The sequence below is a fragment of the Engystomops pustulosus genome, chromosome 4 (assembly GCF_040894005.1).
Source record: "Engystomops pustulosus chromosome 4, aEngPut4.maternal, whole genome shotgun sequence".
Taxonomy (NCBI): Eukaryota; Metazoa; Chordata; class Amphibia; order Anura; family Leptodactylidae; genus Engystomops; species Engystomops pustulosus.
In genome coordinates, this window is record NC_092414.1 from 81610637 (window position 1) to 81629203 (window position 18567).

The window sequence follows — 18567 nt, forward strand, 5'->3', positions numbered from 1 at the left end:
TAAAGATCATCAGTGTGATAGTCTAGACGCAATACATTTGATGGATCATTGTCCCCGTCCCTAAAGTAGTACATGTTTTAGTCAGAACTGTTTTTCGTGGATCACTCATAGACTATAGTTCATGAGGATCTCTGAAAATCAGATGCTGTACTGATCCAAATTGGCTGTTTATGGCACATTTGTTTTCTTACCTAAGGGTAAGTCATCAACTTCTAAGTCTCTCAAAAGAACAATCTTTGTTTTATGGGATATACTACACTCACCGGCCACTTTATTAGGTACACCTGTCCAACTGCTTGTTAACACTTAATTTCTAATCAGCCAATCACATGGCGGCAAGTGCATTTAGGCATGTAGACATGGTCAAGACAATCTCCTGCAGTTCAAACCGAGCATCAGTGTGGGAAAGAAAAGTGATTTGAGTGCCTTTGAACGTGGCATGGTTGTTGGTGCCAGAAGGGCTGGTCTGAGTATTTCAGAAACTGCTGATCTACTGGGATTTTCACGCACAACCATCTCTAGGGTTTACAGAGAATGGTCCGAAAAAGAAAAAGCATCCAGTGAGCGGCAGTTCTGTGGGCGGAAATGCCTTGTTGATGCCAGAGGTCAGAGGAGAATGGGCAGACTGGTTCGAGCTGATAGAAAGGCAACAGTGACTCAAATCGCCACCCGTTACAACCAAGGTAGGCAGAAGAGCATCTCTGAACGCACAGTACGTCGAACTTTGAGGCAGATGGGCTACAGCAGCAGAAGACCACACCAGGTGCCACTCCTTTCAGCTAAGAACAGGAAACTGAGGCTACAATTTGCACAAGCTCATCGAAATTGGACAGTAGAAGATTGGAAAAACGTTGCCTGGTCTGATGAGTCTCGATTTCTGCTGCGACATTCGGATGGTAGGGTCAGAATTTGGCGTCAACAACATGAAAGCATGGATCCATCCTGCCTTGTATCAACGGTTCAGGCTGGTGGTGGTGGTGTCATGGTGTGGGGAATATTTTCTTGGCACTCTTTGGGCCCCTTGGTACCAATTGAGCATCGTTGAAAAGCCACAGCCTACCTGAGTATTGTTGCTGACCATGTCCATCCCTTTATGACCACAATGTACCCACATCTGATGGCTACTTTCAACAGGATAATGCGCCATGTCATAAAGCTGGAATCATCTCAGACTGGTTTCTTGAACATGACAATGAGTTCACTGTACTCAAATGGCCTCCACAGTCACCAGATCTCAATCCAATAGAGCATCTTTGGGATGTGGTGGAACGGGAGATTCGCATCATGGATGTGCAGCCGACAAATCTGCAGCAACTGTGTGATGCCATCATGTCAATATGGACCAAAATCTCTGAGGAATGCTTCCAGCACCTTGTTGAATCTATGCCACTAAGAATTGAGGCAGTTCTGAAGGCAAAAGGGGGTCCAACCCGTTACTAGCATGGTGTACCTAATAAAGTGGCCGGTGAGTGTATATGGACTGTCATAAACTTTCCTAATGGAGAAGGCATTTGCTTTTTTTTTTTTTGTTTTTTTTGCTGGATCTTTTTTGGCTGACTACGCGATTCCATTTTCCTTTCTTATATTGTATATTTTGTTATTGATCTCTGATGAGCTTATATTACGCTAAATCGGATGATACGGATGACATTATAGATATGTTTTTTTTTCTTTGTTTTTGTTTTACGAAAATTAGGTAGCTTATTGATTCTCTTGATTCAACTGATATTGAATTTTCCTTAGAATTTTCTCTATTTATTTGCAAATTCCAAAATACACCTGCAGGTTATGTGATCTCAATTCTTTTAGGTGATTTTTATGGCTTGATGTTTCTTTCATTCTTTTCAGCTAAGGAAAGTTATTACAAAATTCTTGCTAGAGAAGGAAGCTTCACCAGAAAAATTTCATTTGACCTATCATAAAATATGGCGTAATTCAGAGAAAAATACTGGTATTTGTAGGTGTGCTATACACGGGATTCTTGAGACAAATACTTGTATAGTTCAGGCTATATTTTTATATACAAAATAAAGCCTGAACTATACAACTATTTCTCTCAAGAATCCTGTGGATAGCACGCCTACAAATACCAGTATTTTTCTGTGATTTACGCTATATCCTCATCCTACTCCTACTGTACCAGTTTTTGGAAGATTCCAATATATCCCATAATCTCAAGGTATTGATGGAAACCGAATCAAGTGAGCAAACTACTTTGAAACCATGGCAATACCCTGTAACGAGAATACTACGCCAGGGGCGCCGCTCGTGTCTTCTTCTCTCCAATATTCTCTACCATAAAATATGTCACCTCTGTTCCGTCATAGTCTCTACACAGTGATTGTGTAACAAATGTTCATACTCGGGGGAATAGAATAAGTTTTTGGGAACATCAAAAATCCATGTTCTTTATACATAGGGTTCAGTTTTTACACTTGGAAATCATGCCCCATAAATGTCAAACACATGAACATTTTAAAGTTTCTATAGTTGCTATATATAAGGGTTTACACTCGTAGCAATCAGAAAAACACAACCTGTGTGATAGCATAATTTTTTGCACAGACTGTCCTTTGAACTTATCTCAATGCATCATAGTGAGCTGAGCTCATCTCTGTCCCATACAAATGATGCTCATAGTATAGGGAAGTAAACTTGAGTTCAACTTGGTCCCCATTGTGTTAGTTCAGTTCCAATATGTCGTATTTAGTAATGGAAATGCAGCCAGTAGAGTGACTCCTTTTTCTGAACTTTTGGTGGTGGCCTTCTACATTGACCCTTATATTATGACAATGCTAAGTTTACCGTAAATTGCCATGTCCATACTACTAAGTTTGATGCGGTGCTTCAATTCCTCTTTTTTTTTTTTTTTTTTTTAATGCAAAACTACAAAAATGATGTTATATTTTTATTTATTTTCTCAAGCTTATTGACCAAATGCAATTTGAACAGGACCAGAAAGCCACAGGCAGAATAATGCTTACAAAATAAAATCCCATTAAATACAAGATGGTATAAATTACTGCCTTATATTCGCTGCAGATGTTGGAACTTTTTTCGTTAGCTGCCTTCCAACTTGATCTCTAGCCAGTCTATCTTCTCTTTTTATGTTTCTCTTATTTTGCACATTTTAAAGTGTTTGGATAGCTCTATTTTCCATCAATGTGTATTTTTCTAATACTTTTTAATATTTTATCTTTGATTTGTAGTTGACAATGTTAAGGAGTACAATGTTTGACGTATATCATTCATTTGTTATACTTTGATGGCAGGATTAAGTTTAACGTTAAAAGTCTGGAGATCTAGAGTTTGAGTAGAGAAGAAATTGTAACAGTTTTTTTTCTTTAAAGTGACTGCTTTATGAAAACATTAGGACTCATGGATATCATAGAGGACCCCATCTGAGCCAAAATAGAGCAGATAACTGTGATTGAGAAAACCTTGTATTGCATGCACAGCACTCTGGTATATCTTGCATTCCCATTCACTGTCTATGGGCTCTTGCACACAAATGTGGGCTGCCCGTCAAATCGTGCCATACGGTGGCACAATCCCACAGGCTGCACACAGTGCTGTGGACTAATGGAGCGTTCTTGCATTATTTCTATAAAATGCGGGGACTCCCGTCAACTGTACTGTATGCAACCTGTGCGTTCATGTCTCCATATGCCACATTTTCACGATCTGCACATGTTCACTCCCTCAGGGAGTGTCAGATATAGCTGAGCGCATTGCCTGGCAGTATGCTTGTCCTGCTTCTCGTGATGCGTAGTGGTCCCAGTAGTCAGACCCTTACTAATCAGCTTGTTTGCCCCCGTCTTGTAGACATCTTGCAAACCAGGAACAACCCCTTTAAGGTATTTCTGCACTTTGGGAGTGTTTCTCCACTATTTGATCTCCTATTAAGCCATATGGCCTTATTGAGCTTTGTTGTCTGCAAAGGCAACAAATGGATGTTAAGCCAAATCAAATCATACTTTTGGATGTAAAACACGATAAAGTGTTTAGAAAAAACAACTGAGAGCTTTGCAGCTGTTCCAGGCTGAAAGAGAATAAAACATTGACCTGGAATATGACATATAAGTAAACATTAAAAGCACAAATCACTTAATAAGTAAGTGGCAGAATGAGCCAGGGGAATGCAGTGTTAACTGCAGTATGTATGATTTCAGGGCTTTCTCCCTTTCTACATTGTGAACAAGCAAGAGGATTGCCAAAGAGATTAAATCTCAGTTATTTTATATATCTCATTACATTGCTTACCATAGATAGATAGTTAGCAAATGATATGCCTACAGAATATGTAGAGTGTTCATGACTTAGTCCTGGAAAACCTTTAGAATAAAATCCTGAAAAGACCTTTAAATGACTTTCTTGTGAGATCTTTTGGAGTCCACAAGCCAGGATGACTTCTGTTTGCCGTGCTGTGGGCCTGCACTTTAACCCATTCCTTTTGCCTTTTTTTCTCCACAGAACAGAAGACTGAATCATGGGGGTTTCCGATGAGTCAGTACTTGAAAGAAAGGCGCTGGTACATTGGAAGGAATGCTAGAATGTCTGCTTGTTTGGTGGGTAGCTTTCTGTTGATTTCAATACTATCGTATTTGAGTCCTCATTGCAGTCCCTCCTGGAAAACACTGAATTTGCCAAAAAAATAGCACAAAACCTTATTTCGCAAATCCAGTGACTGTAACAAATTAAATATTAAACAGATGTTTTATAGCTAAAATATTATGTCTGTACAAAACGGTGTTAGAGACTGAATGTTACTCGAAAATTTGGGATTACTAACAATGATAAAAGAATCTCAGTAGATGTTTCTGTAAACAAATAGAAATGGTATGCTGTTCTTTTTTGTTTGGCCATGTAGCTGTTATCCTCATATTAAAGGCAACATGTCACACATTTCATAGCATCTGATATTTATACACTTCTGTAACTTAAGGAAGACCTGCCACCAGAATTTTACCCATCATAGCAGTAATGCCTACAGGAAAAGGGTTAAAGCTACTCCCCATATCACCAAAATGATCTGCCAACGAGGCAATTTACCTTTATTACAGCCATTCTTCTGATATGCAAAGGAAGTCCTCTTCCTGTCCACTTCCTGTCCACTTCGCCCAAAATGCTGTTCCTCTCACTGCATGGTGCATTTAGCAGTGAGCACTGTATGGGGAAAATGTAGATTTTATTACAATTTCACGCACCCCACAATGGGCGTTATCAAGCTTTGGTTGGAGGACCCAACACAAAGGCAAAAAAAAACCTTTGGGGAACGATTTCACTGGTGGGAGCAGGGAGATTTAAGCTGAGATGCCTGCACTGCAGTTTTCAACAAAGGAACAATGCAAAGTGGGGGGTGAGTATGGTTTTATTGCGCCTGTTTTTAATTACAGGTTCCATTTAAGTGATATACTAAAATGTCTTTGGAGGCACTGATTCTGTCAATTAGGTAAGTGTGCATGGAAGGAAAGACCTTCTCCATCGTCTGATACAAGTATAAAGTTTATTCCATTACGTTAAAAACAGCATCTTTAAGCAACCAAAAAAAATACAAGGGACATGATTGCCTCCCACCTACGCGTTTTGAATGTCAACATCATTATCCATGTCACTGAGTTCTCTGTCCCATGAATAAGGCTGTTGCCATCCTTAGTTTGTGCATCATAGATGCATTCTTTTTGTGGTACTATCTCTGGCAAATTAAAATGTAGAATTTAATCAGTAGAATAAAAAGTGGAACTGAGATGGATAGTTTGGGACATATGTCCTAACATAAGGGTTTAGCTGCCTGGAGACAGGTTCCATTTAAATGGCTTTTAATATGACAATTTATATTTAACAGCTGGAACTATTAAGAGTCAGTTGTTGTTTTTTTTGTTCACAATGTGAGCACTGGCCATATAATCCCTTTAGGCCTCATGCACACGGATGTTTGCTGCCCACACATCGGTGATAGGAGAAGAAACTGCGGTAGCAATGCACAGAGCAATGGAAACCATGGTCATATGTATGAGCCATAGTGGTAAATGGGGACGTTATAGCCACTGAAACAATGGCTAGCAAATTTATCTGTTGTACATTTATGTGTATGAGGCTTTAATCGCCCATAAATGTTGTATGAGGTCCTAACAATAGACCAAAATAATTGAAAGGTGGTGGGATAATAATAAAAATACTAAGTTACAACCTACAACTGTTTGTTAGGACTTTTTGGTGGCATTTCATGTTTTTAGATCACTGCATTTACAGGAATGCTTTCTTTTTTTTGTAATAAAATATTACAATATGTATTATGACTTCACACGGCTTATACATTCTTTTTGTTTCCTAGCTACATCTTTAAAATCAACTTTGATGATTATGACTTTTTAACCTTGGTATTGCATGGTGCTAGGGGGATTATTATGTTTGTTATATTATTGGTGTGGCAGGAAAATGAAAATCCACATATGGACCAAATTGCTATTAGAGCAGGGGATTCGTATAAAAAAAATATTAGAACAGAAATGTGTTTACTTTTTTTGAAAAGGTATTTACACTGTTTATTTAAATTTTTAAAATGAGTTGGATTACTTTAGCGTCGTCTTAGAGTTATCTAAAAGCTTTAGTTTTATACTTTTATGAAAGATTTACGACTACAAAGTTTTTAATGTAATTTTAATGGTTCCATTTTCAGACCATTAAAAGTAATGGTTTGTGTGAAAATAAAGCTTAACTTTTTTTGTTACGTTAGGGTATTTGTCCTTGTTAAAACTTTATTAAAAAATTCTGTTATATTTAAAATATACAGCCATGTATGCAGTCTTTCTAAGTGATGACTGCAGGCAAGATGAAGTTTAGTAGTTTTCCTATTGAAGAGGATTTGAAGCTCTGCAGAAAGTACCCATCCTAAAGATGTATTTTGAAGTGTACCTCAACTCTCAACTAACTTTGACAAAATCAGTAGTCCAGTGTCTGAATGTAAGCAGGAACATTATGAGAGTGTATGATTGTAGTTATGTAATATTTTTGTATTCAAAATGTTTCACAATTGTTGCATTCTGTTGATGAGTATTTTTTTTAACTTTTTAACTAGATAGTTACATTGACACTAGACATTAACACCTCATGTGCTCGATTTAGCAAGCTGTCTAATTCAATATGATATATTCGAAGTGCAAAAGTCTACTAAATAAGACACCAAAAAAGTTATATCCTGCCTAGGGGTGTACCCAGCCTCTCTGCTGCCTCAGTCGAATAATACAAAGGGTCAAAGAGTTATATACTATGCTTAGTGGGAATAATGAATTTGGGAACCCACGAATGACAGAATTGATAGAGAAGCCAGTGACACATGCTCCCTGTCATATAATGTGCCAGATCTCAATCCAAAAAGCACCTTTTCATGCAGCTTCCCCTTTTTCTGTTGTTTGTCTAAAAGAAGGGTCTACAGAAAAGGGGACACTATAATACCCCTATTTGTACAGCCCCACACATCTATAATGTTCCCTGGTCTTTGGCCTCTTCACTATGAGGAAATAAACTATGTATACTGTATATACATACTACTATATATATATATACTACTTTACATACTGTACATACCTTCTACATACGCATACTGTATATAGCTACTACATATGCATCCTGTATATAGATAATACATTTAAATACTGTATATAGCTACTACTATACATACTTTATATACCTACTACTATACATACTGTACATAGCTACAACATATAAATACTGTATAGACCTACTATATACTGTATGGACCTACTACATATACATACTGTATGGACCTACTACATATACATACTGTATATACCCAAGTAAAAGCCTAGGAACCTAATTATACCACAAGAAAAATGGGAAAACTTATTGACTGGAGTATAAGCGTAGGGGGGGAAATGACACCACGTGGCGTCATGATTTGTGCACTGCGGCCGGAAAAGACAGAGCTGTGGGAGAAGGTGAGGATATTGTGTGGGGGTTTTTTTTTGTTTTTTTTTAACTTGCAAATTCAAAGGTCGCAGCCCAGGACCTAGTGTTCTTGGGTCGCGTTTTTTTTTTTTTTTTTACAAAGGAAGGGGGGCAGCGTTGCCCCAAGATGCAGCCCCCTCCATGAAGCAGCAGTGCTGACCTTTGTGGACTAAGGAACTGAAAAATTAGGTGCTTTGACTACCTCTTCCCCCTTCTCACTTTTATGCAATCCGAAACAGATAGCATGTGGAAATTCAGAAGAAAAAGAGAAAAGGGAGGTAGAATTAAAGGAAGTTTTTTTGATCAGATGCTGAATATAATAACATAGTTTCATTGTGCTATTAATTTCTTCAAAGTTTGCTTAAAAGTTGGTGAAAAATTGTAGAATTATATACAGTGTGAACACAAAGCTAAAACCTCCCAAACATTACTTGGGAATTTAAGATAGTTTAGCCATTTTACTCATAAAATGTATGTGTATATGTAAATGCATTTGTTGCCCTTATTGTTTATCTGTGTTACTTGTACTTTAACCATCTTTGTAGGAATAATAATGGTTAATAGAATTGGAGCCTGAATATTGGCTTGCCAACTTTTGATGTTTGATGGGGTATATGCAAATATGTTTTCCAAGGTGGGAAACGGAAAACAATGCCTCCTTTTGCTACCTTGAAAGGCAGTCCCTTTTACACCAAGCATCACCTACAAGAAGTCTAATAACATGATGTGGACTTAAGCCAAAACAGTATATCTGTTCGAGAAGGAACAGATTCCAAACTGTAGACAGCACTGTTTTGACCTGGTTGGGTCTCCTCAGTACAGTGTAGGGAACTGGTTTGGCTGAGTGAGAGGCTATTTACTAGGGTCGGGAAGTAAGAGTTCTCCATGTGAAAGTTTGCCAATTAAGGCCACCTTATAGGCTTGTGGAGACTTAAGGCCATTGATACTCCTCTAGGCAATTCTGGTAAATATACAAATACGTTTTCCAAGTTGGAAAATGGAAAACAATGGCTCCTTTTGCTACCTTGTAAGGCAGAACCAAACCTGACCTACAAGAATTCTAATAACATGATGTGGCATTAAGCCAAACCGGTATAGCTATTCCTGAAGGAACAGATTCCCAACTATAGACAGTACTGTTTCAACCTGGTTGGGTCTCTTCAGTGCAGCATAGGGAACTGGTTTGGCTGTGTAAGAGGCTATTGACCACAGCAAACTCTCCATGAGGAGAACTCTTACTTCCTGACCCCAATGAGTGTGATACCTTATAAGCTCCAGCTACATGTAGAAGCTACTTGAAATGTTGTTATACTTTTTTTTGCTTGGAATTGGTGCTAAATATCAAGTGATGTAGATTGCTTCTAAATTGATGTTTGCACAGTAATACAGCAGAAGATAAACATTTTCTCAGTAAATATATCATATTACCTGACTATGTCATTTGACAGAATTTAGAAAGGTATAAAACGGAGTTCTGAGATTCTGGTTTCACCCAAATGTGCAGCATTGACTGTGGCTGCTGCAGTGTGTCAGGCATGTGGCCAAGTTTCATGGAATGTTTCTATTGAGACTAAAACTCCTGATTTTATTCTAAGTCTGTCTAAAGTAAACCAAAGATCTGATTAACCAGCTAACACATTGCAGCGTGTGAGTTTATTTAACGTCACGTAATGAATCTGTTCTCTCTGTCAGGACGTTTATTACATTTGCCTGACTAAATCATAAACGCATCCACCTTATCTTTTTCTTCAAACTATAGGCTTTGGAGCGTGTTGCGGTCGGCCAAGGGGTAAGTAGTATTGTTTACTGAATTGCATGCATCTGTCTTCTGTCTGGTGATGCATAACCTAAACGTGAACTTATTGTCTCAACTGCTTTTAGAGTTAACCCTAGCACTACCTATATACTTTATGCTGCTTATAGTTATAAAGAGAACTAGGAAGGGACCTCTATTGGCGTAAAGACAGACAATATAACCTGGGTACTGTAAGGGTGAAATAAAGTATGTCCCTGGTAGTTCAAGTTGGAAAATTGGAGTAATAGAAGCAATTTCAAAGTATTACAAGGTATAATGGTAATAATCTTTTTTTCTCTGACACTATCATATTACACAGCGTTTTACAGAACACAAGCTTACTATGAGATGATAAAATACTATTATATGATGGCTATAAAAAATAATACAATGCAAAAATACAATTTGTTAAAATCATCTAATATATAAAGATGAGTGTGTGGTTTATGTATGTATGTATGTACATATGTATGTATGTTGCGTTTATAATCCCCAAATTTTGCACAGCGTTCTCTGTGACTCAGGGAACGTCATAGACAGGGAGAGTGATTGAGTGACAGACAGGGAGAGTAAGTGACAGAGGCAGACAGACAGGGACAGTGCAGTTATTTACTATCCCGGGCAATGCCGGGATCTACAGCTAGTATTTCATATTTTACATGTCTTGCATGATGACAAATATTGTGAAAACCAAGTAGACACTCTGTTAATCTTAATTCTTTAAAAATGCAAAAGCCTTTACAATATGGTATGTAATAAAATATAAGAGTAAAAGTGTACATAACCAGCCAGTATAGTGGAATACATTTTGAATTAGACCATATTATTATATTGTAAGTATGCCCCTATAAAGGATCTCTTTGCTGACTGGAGGGGACATAGTGCTCAAAAAGTATCATTTATAGAAAGGATCTGTTGGCTTCTAATAGTCAACTCTAATCAGAAAGTGCCATTTTTTGTAGGAATCTGTTAGGTGTCATATTTCAACATGTTGTTATTTCCTATATTCCTTTATTTGTTATTGTAGTATACGACTAATAATTATAACAACTTTGAGTGTTAGGGGTCCAATTACTGGGACACTTACAAAAGCGGACCCCAGTTGGTCAGGGCTATCACTGGCACTCTTACTCACTGCCTATAGGAGTACTGGAGGTAGCCAAGCTTTGTGCTCAGCTATTTCCAACTGCTCCCATAGAGTTGCATGGAGTGGTAGGTTGAACAGGTCTCCTGCCTCTCCATTCTATTCTATATAAAAGGTGTGAGCATTCTTTCTTTCTTATGAATGATGGGAGAGTGTTCTTGTGATCTTGCAGATTGTTATTGCAGGAGGAGCAAGGAGGTTTGGACAGATCTGGTTATCATTGTAGTCCATTTTCCAGACCTCTGATTCATCCTGTTAAGGGAACCCTAGAGGGAAACTACAATCATAATCCAAATTACTCCTTCTTTCTACTGTATTTGTGTTTTCAGGATGCTAATACATTTGAAACCTGTAAGTTACTTTAATTTGGCACTTTGTTAAAAATATGTGACTTCTGCTTGTAGTTTCGGCACTCGGTCCCTAAAAGGTTCGCCATCACTGATATAGCTAGTTAATGTATCTTGTGTCTTTCGTTGAAATAAGATATAATACAGTGAATCCTCAGAATAGCAAATACTGATTGATATCTGTATAATGAATATCTGCATTTGTTATGTATTTTGGTAATATGCATATTATTAGAAACACACATTTTACTTCTCTACAGTTGAAAGACCACATGCAGTACATGTTCTATATTGTAAGCCAGGCACATTTTTGGTTTAATTTTAATATTTGTGAATTTTGTATACGTCAATTATTTATTTGGATCTGTCATTTCTTGGATAAGATTCTGTTTTAAACTTAAAGTTGAAATAGGATCTGTATTTAATTTATATGAAACACAGTATTCTTCTCAAGATCTCCTGAGTTTCATGGATATTATATGGACTCTCAAATACTGTATATACTCGAGTATAAGCTGAGGCGCCTAATCTTAACACAAAAAAACACGGAAAACTCATTGACTCGAGTATAAGCTGAGTGTGGAAAATGCACTGGTCACATACCCCCCAGTGTATAGCCAGCAGCCTGTGCACTAGGATAAAGCCAGTTGCCCCCTGCCCCCAGTATATAGCCAGCAGGCCCTTAGTATATAGCCAGCCCCTGTCCCCTGGTATATTGCCAGCCCCCTGCCCCTTGGTATATAGCCAGCAGCCCCCTTTTATGTAGCCAGTGCCTGCCCCCTTGTATGTAGCCAGTGCCTGCCCCCTTGTATGTAGCCAGTGCCTGCCCCCTTGTATGTAGCCAGTGCCTGCCCCCTTTTATGTAGCCAGTGCCTGCCCCCTTGTATGTAGCCAGTGCCTGCCCCCTTGTATGTAGCCAGTGCCTGCCCCCTTGTATGTAGCCAGTGCCTGCCCCCTTGTATGTAGCCAGTGCCTGCCCCCTTGTATGTAGCCAGTGCCTGCCCCCTTGTATGTAGCCAGTGCCTGCCCCCTTGTATGTAGCCAGTGCCTGCCCCCTTGTATGTAGCCAGTGCCTGCCCCCTTGTATGTAGCCAGTGCCTGCCCCCTTGTATGTAGCCAGTGCCTGCCCCCTTGTATGTAGCCAGTGCCTTCCCCCTTGTATATAGCCAGCAGCCCCCCCAGTATATAGCCAGCCCCTGCCCTCTGGTATATAGCCAGCCCCCCCCTAGTATATAGCTAGATTCCTGCCCCTAGTATATAGCTAGATTCCTGCCCCTAGTATATAGCTAGATTCCTGCCCCTAGTATATAGGCAGACCCCTGTCCCCCTAGTATATAGCCAGCAGCCCCCCAGGATATAGCCAGTGCTACCCCCCAGTATATAGACAGCCAGTGCCTCTACTATATAGCCAGCAGCACCCTAGTATATAGATAGTGGCTGCCCCCTAGTAAATAGCCAGTGCCCCCCCCCCTAGTAAATAGCCAGTGCCCCCCCCCCATTTATAGCCAGTAGCCCCCTGCCCAGCCTAAATAAAACCCAAAACCCTCTGTAGCTCTGCCTCTATTTTCAGCTCCAGCTCTGGCTTCATCTTCAGCTCCCCATGTGTGGTGTGTTCAGCTCTCCAAGCGTCTGACGTCGTGGTTTGTGCAATGCAGCAGTGGGGATCCTAAGACGGAGCCAGAGCTGAAGATAGAAGAAGACCCGCAGGGGCATTTGAAATGTGAGTATTTTTTTTCATTGACTCGAGAATAAGCCAGGTTAGGGTTGTTCAGCACATTTTTTGTGCTGGAAAACTCAGCTTATACTTGAGTATGTATACAGTAGTTAAGAAAAAGTTGAGTGTTGAAGGTTCAATTTCTCCTTGGGGAATAAAGGTAAAAAAAGAGAAAGGAAGCAGAGCTTTTAAACCTACCTACAGTCATTTTAATGGCCACCATTCGCCATACCCACTTTACATAGAACCAACACATGTTCGATAAAGTTAAAAAAAAAAATCTGTATTCTAATTACTTACTATTAGACAACATTTCAAAAAGCTATATGTTTTAAAATTCTATTTTTAGATAATCAGACTATTGTAAACCATGTTTTAACCTTGATGTTTTCTTTGGTTTTATAAGCTTCCTACTGATTCCTTGTTTTATCGAGCAGTGCTTCAGGTCATCTGTAAAGAAGTCTATGGTATTACTCAAAGGTAAGAATAGTGCACAAAGTCTAGGTATTAAAAAAAAAAAGTCAAAGGGATTGAAGATATGACTTTACAGTCAATTGTAATGCGTTAAAAAGGTTATTCTGTGATGGGTCATTTGCAAACTAAAAAAAAAGTTTTCAAGAAAAAAAAATTAATTTCAAAGATGTTCATAGCCTTTAAAGGAAATTGCCAGTTGAAAAACCTAGAAATACTCAGCTCTGCTCTTCTTAATCTTGATCCCGGTGGTGTTCTTGGCTAGTCTTGACACACTGAGATACTTATAATTAGTAGGCCAGAGCATGGGGACAAAATGTCCAGTAGTATATGATAGGATCAATCAGACAACCTAGGGTTAAAGTACCCTAGGGAGTCTGAAAAATAGTAAAAGTCAAAATAAAAAAAAGTTAAATCACCCCCCTTTCCCTATAACTGATATAAATATACAGTAAAAATCATAAACACATCAGGTATTGCCGCGTCTGAAATTGCCCAATCTATCAAAAAATATAATAAAGTTTTTTCACTGCGTATAACCCTGTAACGGAAAATGGTGGCAGAATTTTAAAATGCCTCTTTTTTGCCATTTTGAAAAATATGAAAAATTCAATAAAAAGGGATCAGAAGGTCGTACAGCCCTAAAGATGCTAGCATTGAAACAGTCATTAGAAGTCACAAAAAATGACACCACCCACAGCTCCTGCACCAAGGTATAAGAAAGTTATTAGTGCCAGAAGATGGCAAAATCTGAAAAAAAAAAAATTATTTAAAGAAAATGTTTTCAGCAAGCAAAACATGGCATTTTGGTCGATAGACCTTCTTTAGAGTTTTCATTGAATTTGTATTTAAAAATACACGTATTAATTACAACAGAGTGACTGATACCTTATCTCATGCTGTATACGGGAGTGGGTCCCTTCCAGAGCGCCAGTGATAAATAAAAGTGTGCAGTGAAATCAGACCTTGAAGTCAGCAGTGGGTGGAAATGGAGAACCCTGGAGTTAATTTACAAAATATCTTAATTATATCATTAAAAAAACTATAGAATAAGATATATAAAGAGGAAATTGCGCAGCACACCAGGTCAAGTGAAAATTTTTTTTTGTGGTTTATTCCATATTCAATAACAACAGCGACGTTTCGGCTACCAGTAGCCTTCCTTAAGCCATTTAACAAGTGTGAATGGTGGATATATATACAATTGTGAGAGGTCACATGACCTCATAGGTGCCGCCCATCCAATTATCATATTTGTGTTATAATGCATAAAACAATACAATAAAATAATACATAGATTCAATTTGCATTTACAATCTTTATTATCTGGAACACTTGAATGAGGAGACGGCTCTCTGGAATGCACCAAATGGAACGCACGCCATAGTGGCCGCAATGCGCGTGCGCAGCGGTTGTTGTGGAGTGTTCCAGATAATAAAGATTAAAGTCCGCAGCTCAACCGGGGACACATCAACAATACACAGTAGGAGGATACACCAGATGCACTATGGCACTTTATCACTTTTATTGTGGGGGATCCATTGTATATCAGTATATGGCACATGCACTTTACCTGTATATTGATCTAATATTATTGTATTTTTATTCACCATATGTATATATCCAATTGTAAATGCAAATTGAATCTATGTATTATGCTATTGTATTGTTTTATGCATTATAACACAAATATGATAATTGGATGGGCGGCACCTATGAAGTCATGTGACCTCTCACAATTGTATATATGTCCACCATTCACACTTGTTAAATGGCTTGAGGAAGGCTACTGGTAGCCGAAACGTCGCTGTTGTTATTGAATATGGAATAAACCACAAAAAAAAAATTTTTCACTTGACCTGGTGTGCTGCGCAATTTCCTCTTTATATATCACTGAAGGACTTAAGGCCCAGTCTTTTGAAGCTTGCACCCACCAACAGATCTTTGAATGTGCTGCTTGGACTTTCTATACGTATAGAATAAGATATTTTCTTAGAATGAGCTGGGGAACCATGTTCACCTTGTATAGCTAAGATATATAGAGTAAACATGTAGACAGCATCCATTTTTTTGAATAACACGTGAAATCTTTGTATTGGGTCTTAAAGATGTAGCTTTCTGAGATTTGTGGTATTCTATTTGGTCATCAAAAATTGGCAATTGAGTGTCTTTTAACATGAGCCTCAGAGAAACAACCTCTGACAAATTTGTTAATATAAACCTTTTTATATGTTGGTATGTTAAGTGTTTTTCACATTTTCATTCAAGTTCGTTATGATTAATTCATGTTTTAGATATGTAATGTTTGTTGTGTTTGTAACTATTAGTTATTTTGACATAATTATGCCAAATTTCGACAATTGTTTTTCTTCAAGGTCCTATTCGCTAGTTCCACAAAGCAAGAATATCCTAAAAATGTAAGATGTTGATCAAAAAGTTTAAAGACATTATCATCTATAAAGAGGGAAATGTTCTATGGTGTACACTGGTAACAGCATTGTAAGACAAAAGTCTGGGTGGTGGGTAATACAAGACATTACAATTTTTTTTTTTTTTTTTTTTTTTAGTCTCTTCCTTAGATCTTTCTGGTTTTGTGATTTGTAGGGTGTCTACCGGTAATATTGTGTACGTTTTTTTTTTTCTTTTTAGCGACCAACGTGTTGGAAAGATCTTTTCCAAGTCTTCATCCTTTACAGATTATGTTAGGAAGTCTCTAAAGAAATTTGGTCAGGACGACTCCAAGGTTAGTCTAATTTTATGTATTTATACTTTTATATTTTTATACGACATATAAATTGTATAAAGTAAATTTCCCTGAACAGCAAATTATTTTGACAAATTTGGAATAGCTATTGCACTGTACAAATGGGTAACTAATATTGCCTAATATTTATAATGGCAAGAAATACTTTACCTATATAGGTGGTCCCCTAACTGGAAGATACCCAACCTAAAGACAACCCCTAGTTACAGTCTGATCTCTCTACCCACTGTGGCCTCTGGTGAAGCTTATTTTTCTCACAGACTGCAATGCTAAGCTGTAAGGTGTTGTAATGAGGTTTTATTGGTAATCCTTATTAACATTACAGAACAAAATTTTGAAAACTCAACTGTGACCGCATCAAAACAATTTGGCTGGGGTCACAATTCTAAAATATACCTGTTCTGACTTAAATTCATATTCAGTATTGGTATTATATAGAATTGGGTGTTGCAATATTGTCAATAAAGGTTCAAAGTAATGCAGCACCTTATCTGTAGGTAGAGCTCAAACAACAGTCCCAGGTGGATCCAAGACATCCGAAGGTTTGAAGAGAGTGTGAAGTGTAATGTGACCGGCGCTCTATATAATCTTCAAGTCACTTAGTTTTGATCCAAATTTATACGTATTATGTGTATATCTTTCAATAAAATCGCTTGACTTATTGGACCATTAATGTCCCAGACGAAAATAAGGCACCATCCAGACACGGAACCGTGTATAGTCCTTAAGATTCTCCTAATAGCATATCCCACTATACAGAGAAAAGAATGCAGACATAGTGTAGACACTTCCCAAAAATTCAGTAGTTTATTATCGAATCTACTCACATAAAATCAGATAAAATTGTGCAATGTAAAAACCACAAGGACACCTAGTCACTGCCCGACCTTGGGTTTTGCATCTTGGCTTCTTCCGGAGCAATATTATGTCTTCTTGCGACTTAGTTTATTGATTTATATTTTGTGATTTAATATAGATGTTTCTGCCAGATATTCAAAATTGGGATACTGGTATTCATGTTTTATTCTTTTCATAACGTACGTTTCATGTACGTTTTATGATTATAGCATACAAGTGCCTATACACCCTGAGAGCCAGCTATATGGCATAACTACATATTTATAGTATTCTGTGAAACACAGTCTGCGCGTCAGGTATAGTTTATGGTCTGACCATGGCTTATCTAAATTGATATATAGTGTTTTATAAGTTTAGACAAGATTTGGACAATAAACATTGGCCAGACTACCAATGAAAATCCATAGCCCTAAGCCAGTTATTGTGTAGCATGAGCATTCATTATCTAATATTGTGTGTCTTGGGACCAATTCACACCTCTTTCAATCAATCGGCCTTTTTGATAAACCAAGTCAGGTATATGGTCTTTTTAGAATCACATGATTTATTATTAAATCAGCTTTGTGAATGCGGATTAACTAAAGAGAATGGATCCCAGGGGGTCCATTTTTACATTGCTGTGTTTGCTTTGCTGTTCTTTTTTTTTTTGTAAAGCTGTTTTTTGAATGAAATTAAAAGAACAAGAAGTGTTTTAATATGCTTTTATTTAGCGTTATTCATCTAATACCTTTCCTATTTAGACAATCTCTATAGCTAAAGGCAGGTAACCGATGATCAAACAGTTAATGCTCTGCTTTGGGCTTGCACGCCTAAACCCCTGGCCCCCAGAGATCCTCTCATTAGATCCCCCAGGCAGTTCATCTGAAAACCACAATTTCCACTAGATTTAGTTTATTGGGTCAATTGAAAACAGACTATTAGTACGTTTCACAAGTTGGTCACCCGCCTAGCACATTTCAATAGTTTGAAGATGTTGTGTAACTTTCTCATCAGTATACAGATGATCTTTATATAAAAATGCCCACGCAGATGGTTGCTGCTTGTTTGTGGCTCTATGTTAATGCATAGGCTGTGTAGTTTGGGAAAGAATTCTAGAGAAAGCGTTTTTATGTTTCCACTGTCCCCTGCAGTTGGTATCACAGTTAAGTGATAGCAGCTGCGTTATTGTCACGGAACATTGGATGGAATCTTTGGCCAGAAGGATTAATTCCACGCAGTCTGGAGCAATGACACCCTCCTGACCTAAAGCAAATGTGTCTATGCTTTGTATGTGAATGTCATGTTTATTGCTTTTCCAGTATTGTTTAACATGCTGTCACAAGTTGTTAAAGTTATTGTTTTTCCATTTAAATACACAAAATGTTCCCAATATAACAAAGCCTTTCATATAAAATGGCTACCACCATTAAATGCATATGTCTTTGTTATAGGATGCACAAGCTTTTCTTTTATCATTTCTTAGGCTTCATCCATAAACAAAATTTAAAAAAATCTAAATTAAAAAAT

General features: G+C 37.8%; 1 protein-coding gene across 4 annotated transcripts in view; it reads left to right on the plus strand.

Moving 5' to 3' along the window:
- METTL25 (methyltransferase like 25) overlaps positions 1-18567 on the plus strand; it is a 113109-nt gene that overhangs the window by 74581 nt on the left and 19961 nt on the right. For 3 of the 4 annotated variants that reach the window (XM_072146504.1, XM_072146507.1, XM_072146505.1), the window contains 5 exons: positions 4474-4568; positions 9728-9757; positions 13375-13448; positions 15815-15856; positions 16089-16182. In XM_072146504.1, the coding sequence (XP_072002605.1) occupies positions 4474-4568; positions 9728-9757; positions 13375-13448; positions 15815-15856; positions 16089-16182 (335 nt within the window). The remainder of the gene's footprint in view (positions 1-4473; positions 4569-9727; positions 9758-13374; positions 13449-15814; positions 15857-16088; positions 16183-18567) is intronic. The other variant, XM_072146506.1, reaches the window with a different exon arrangement.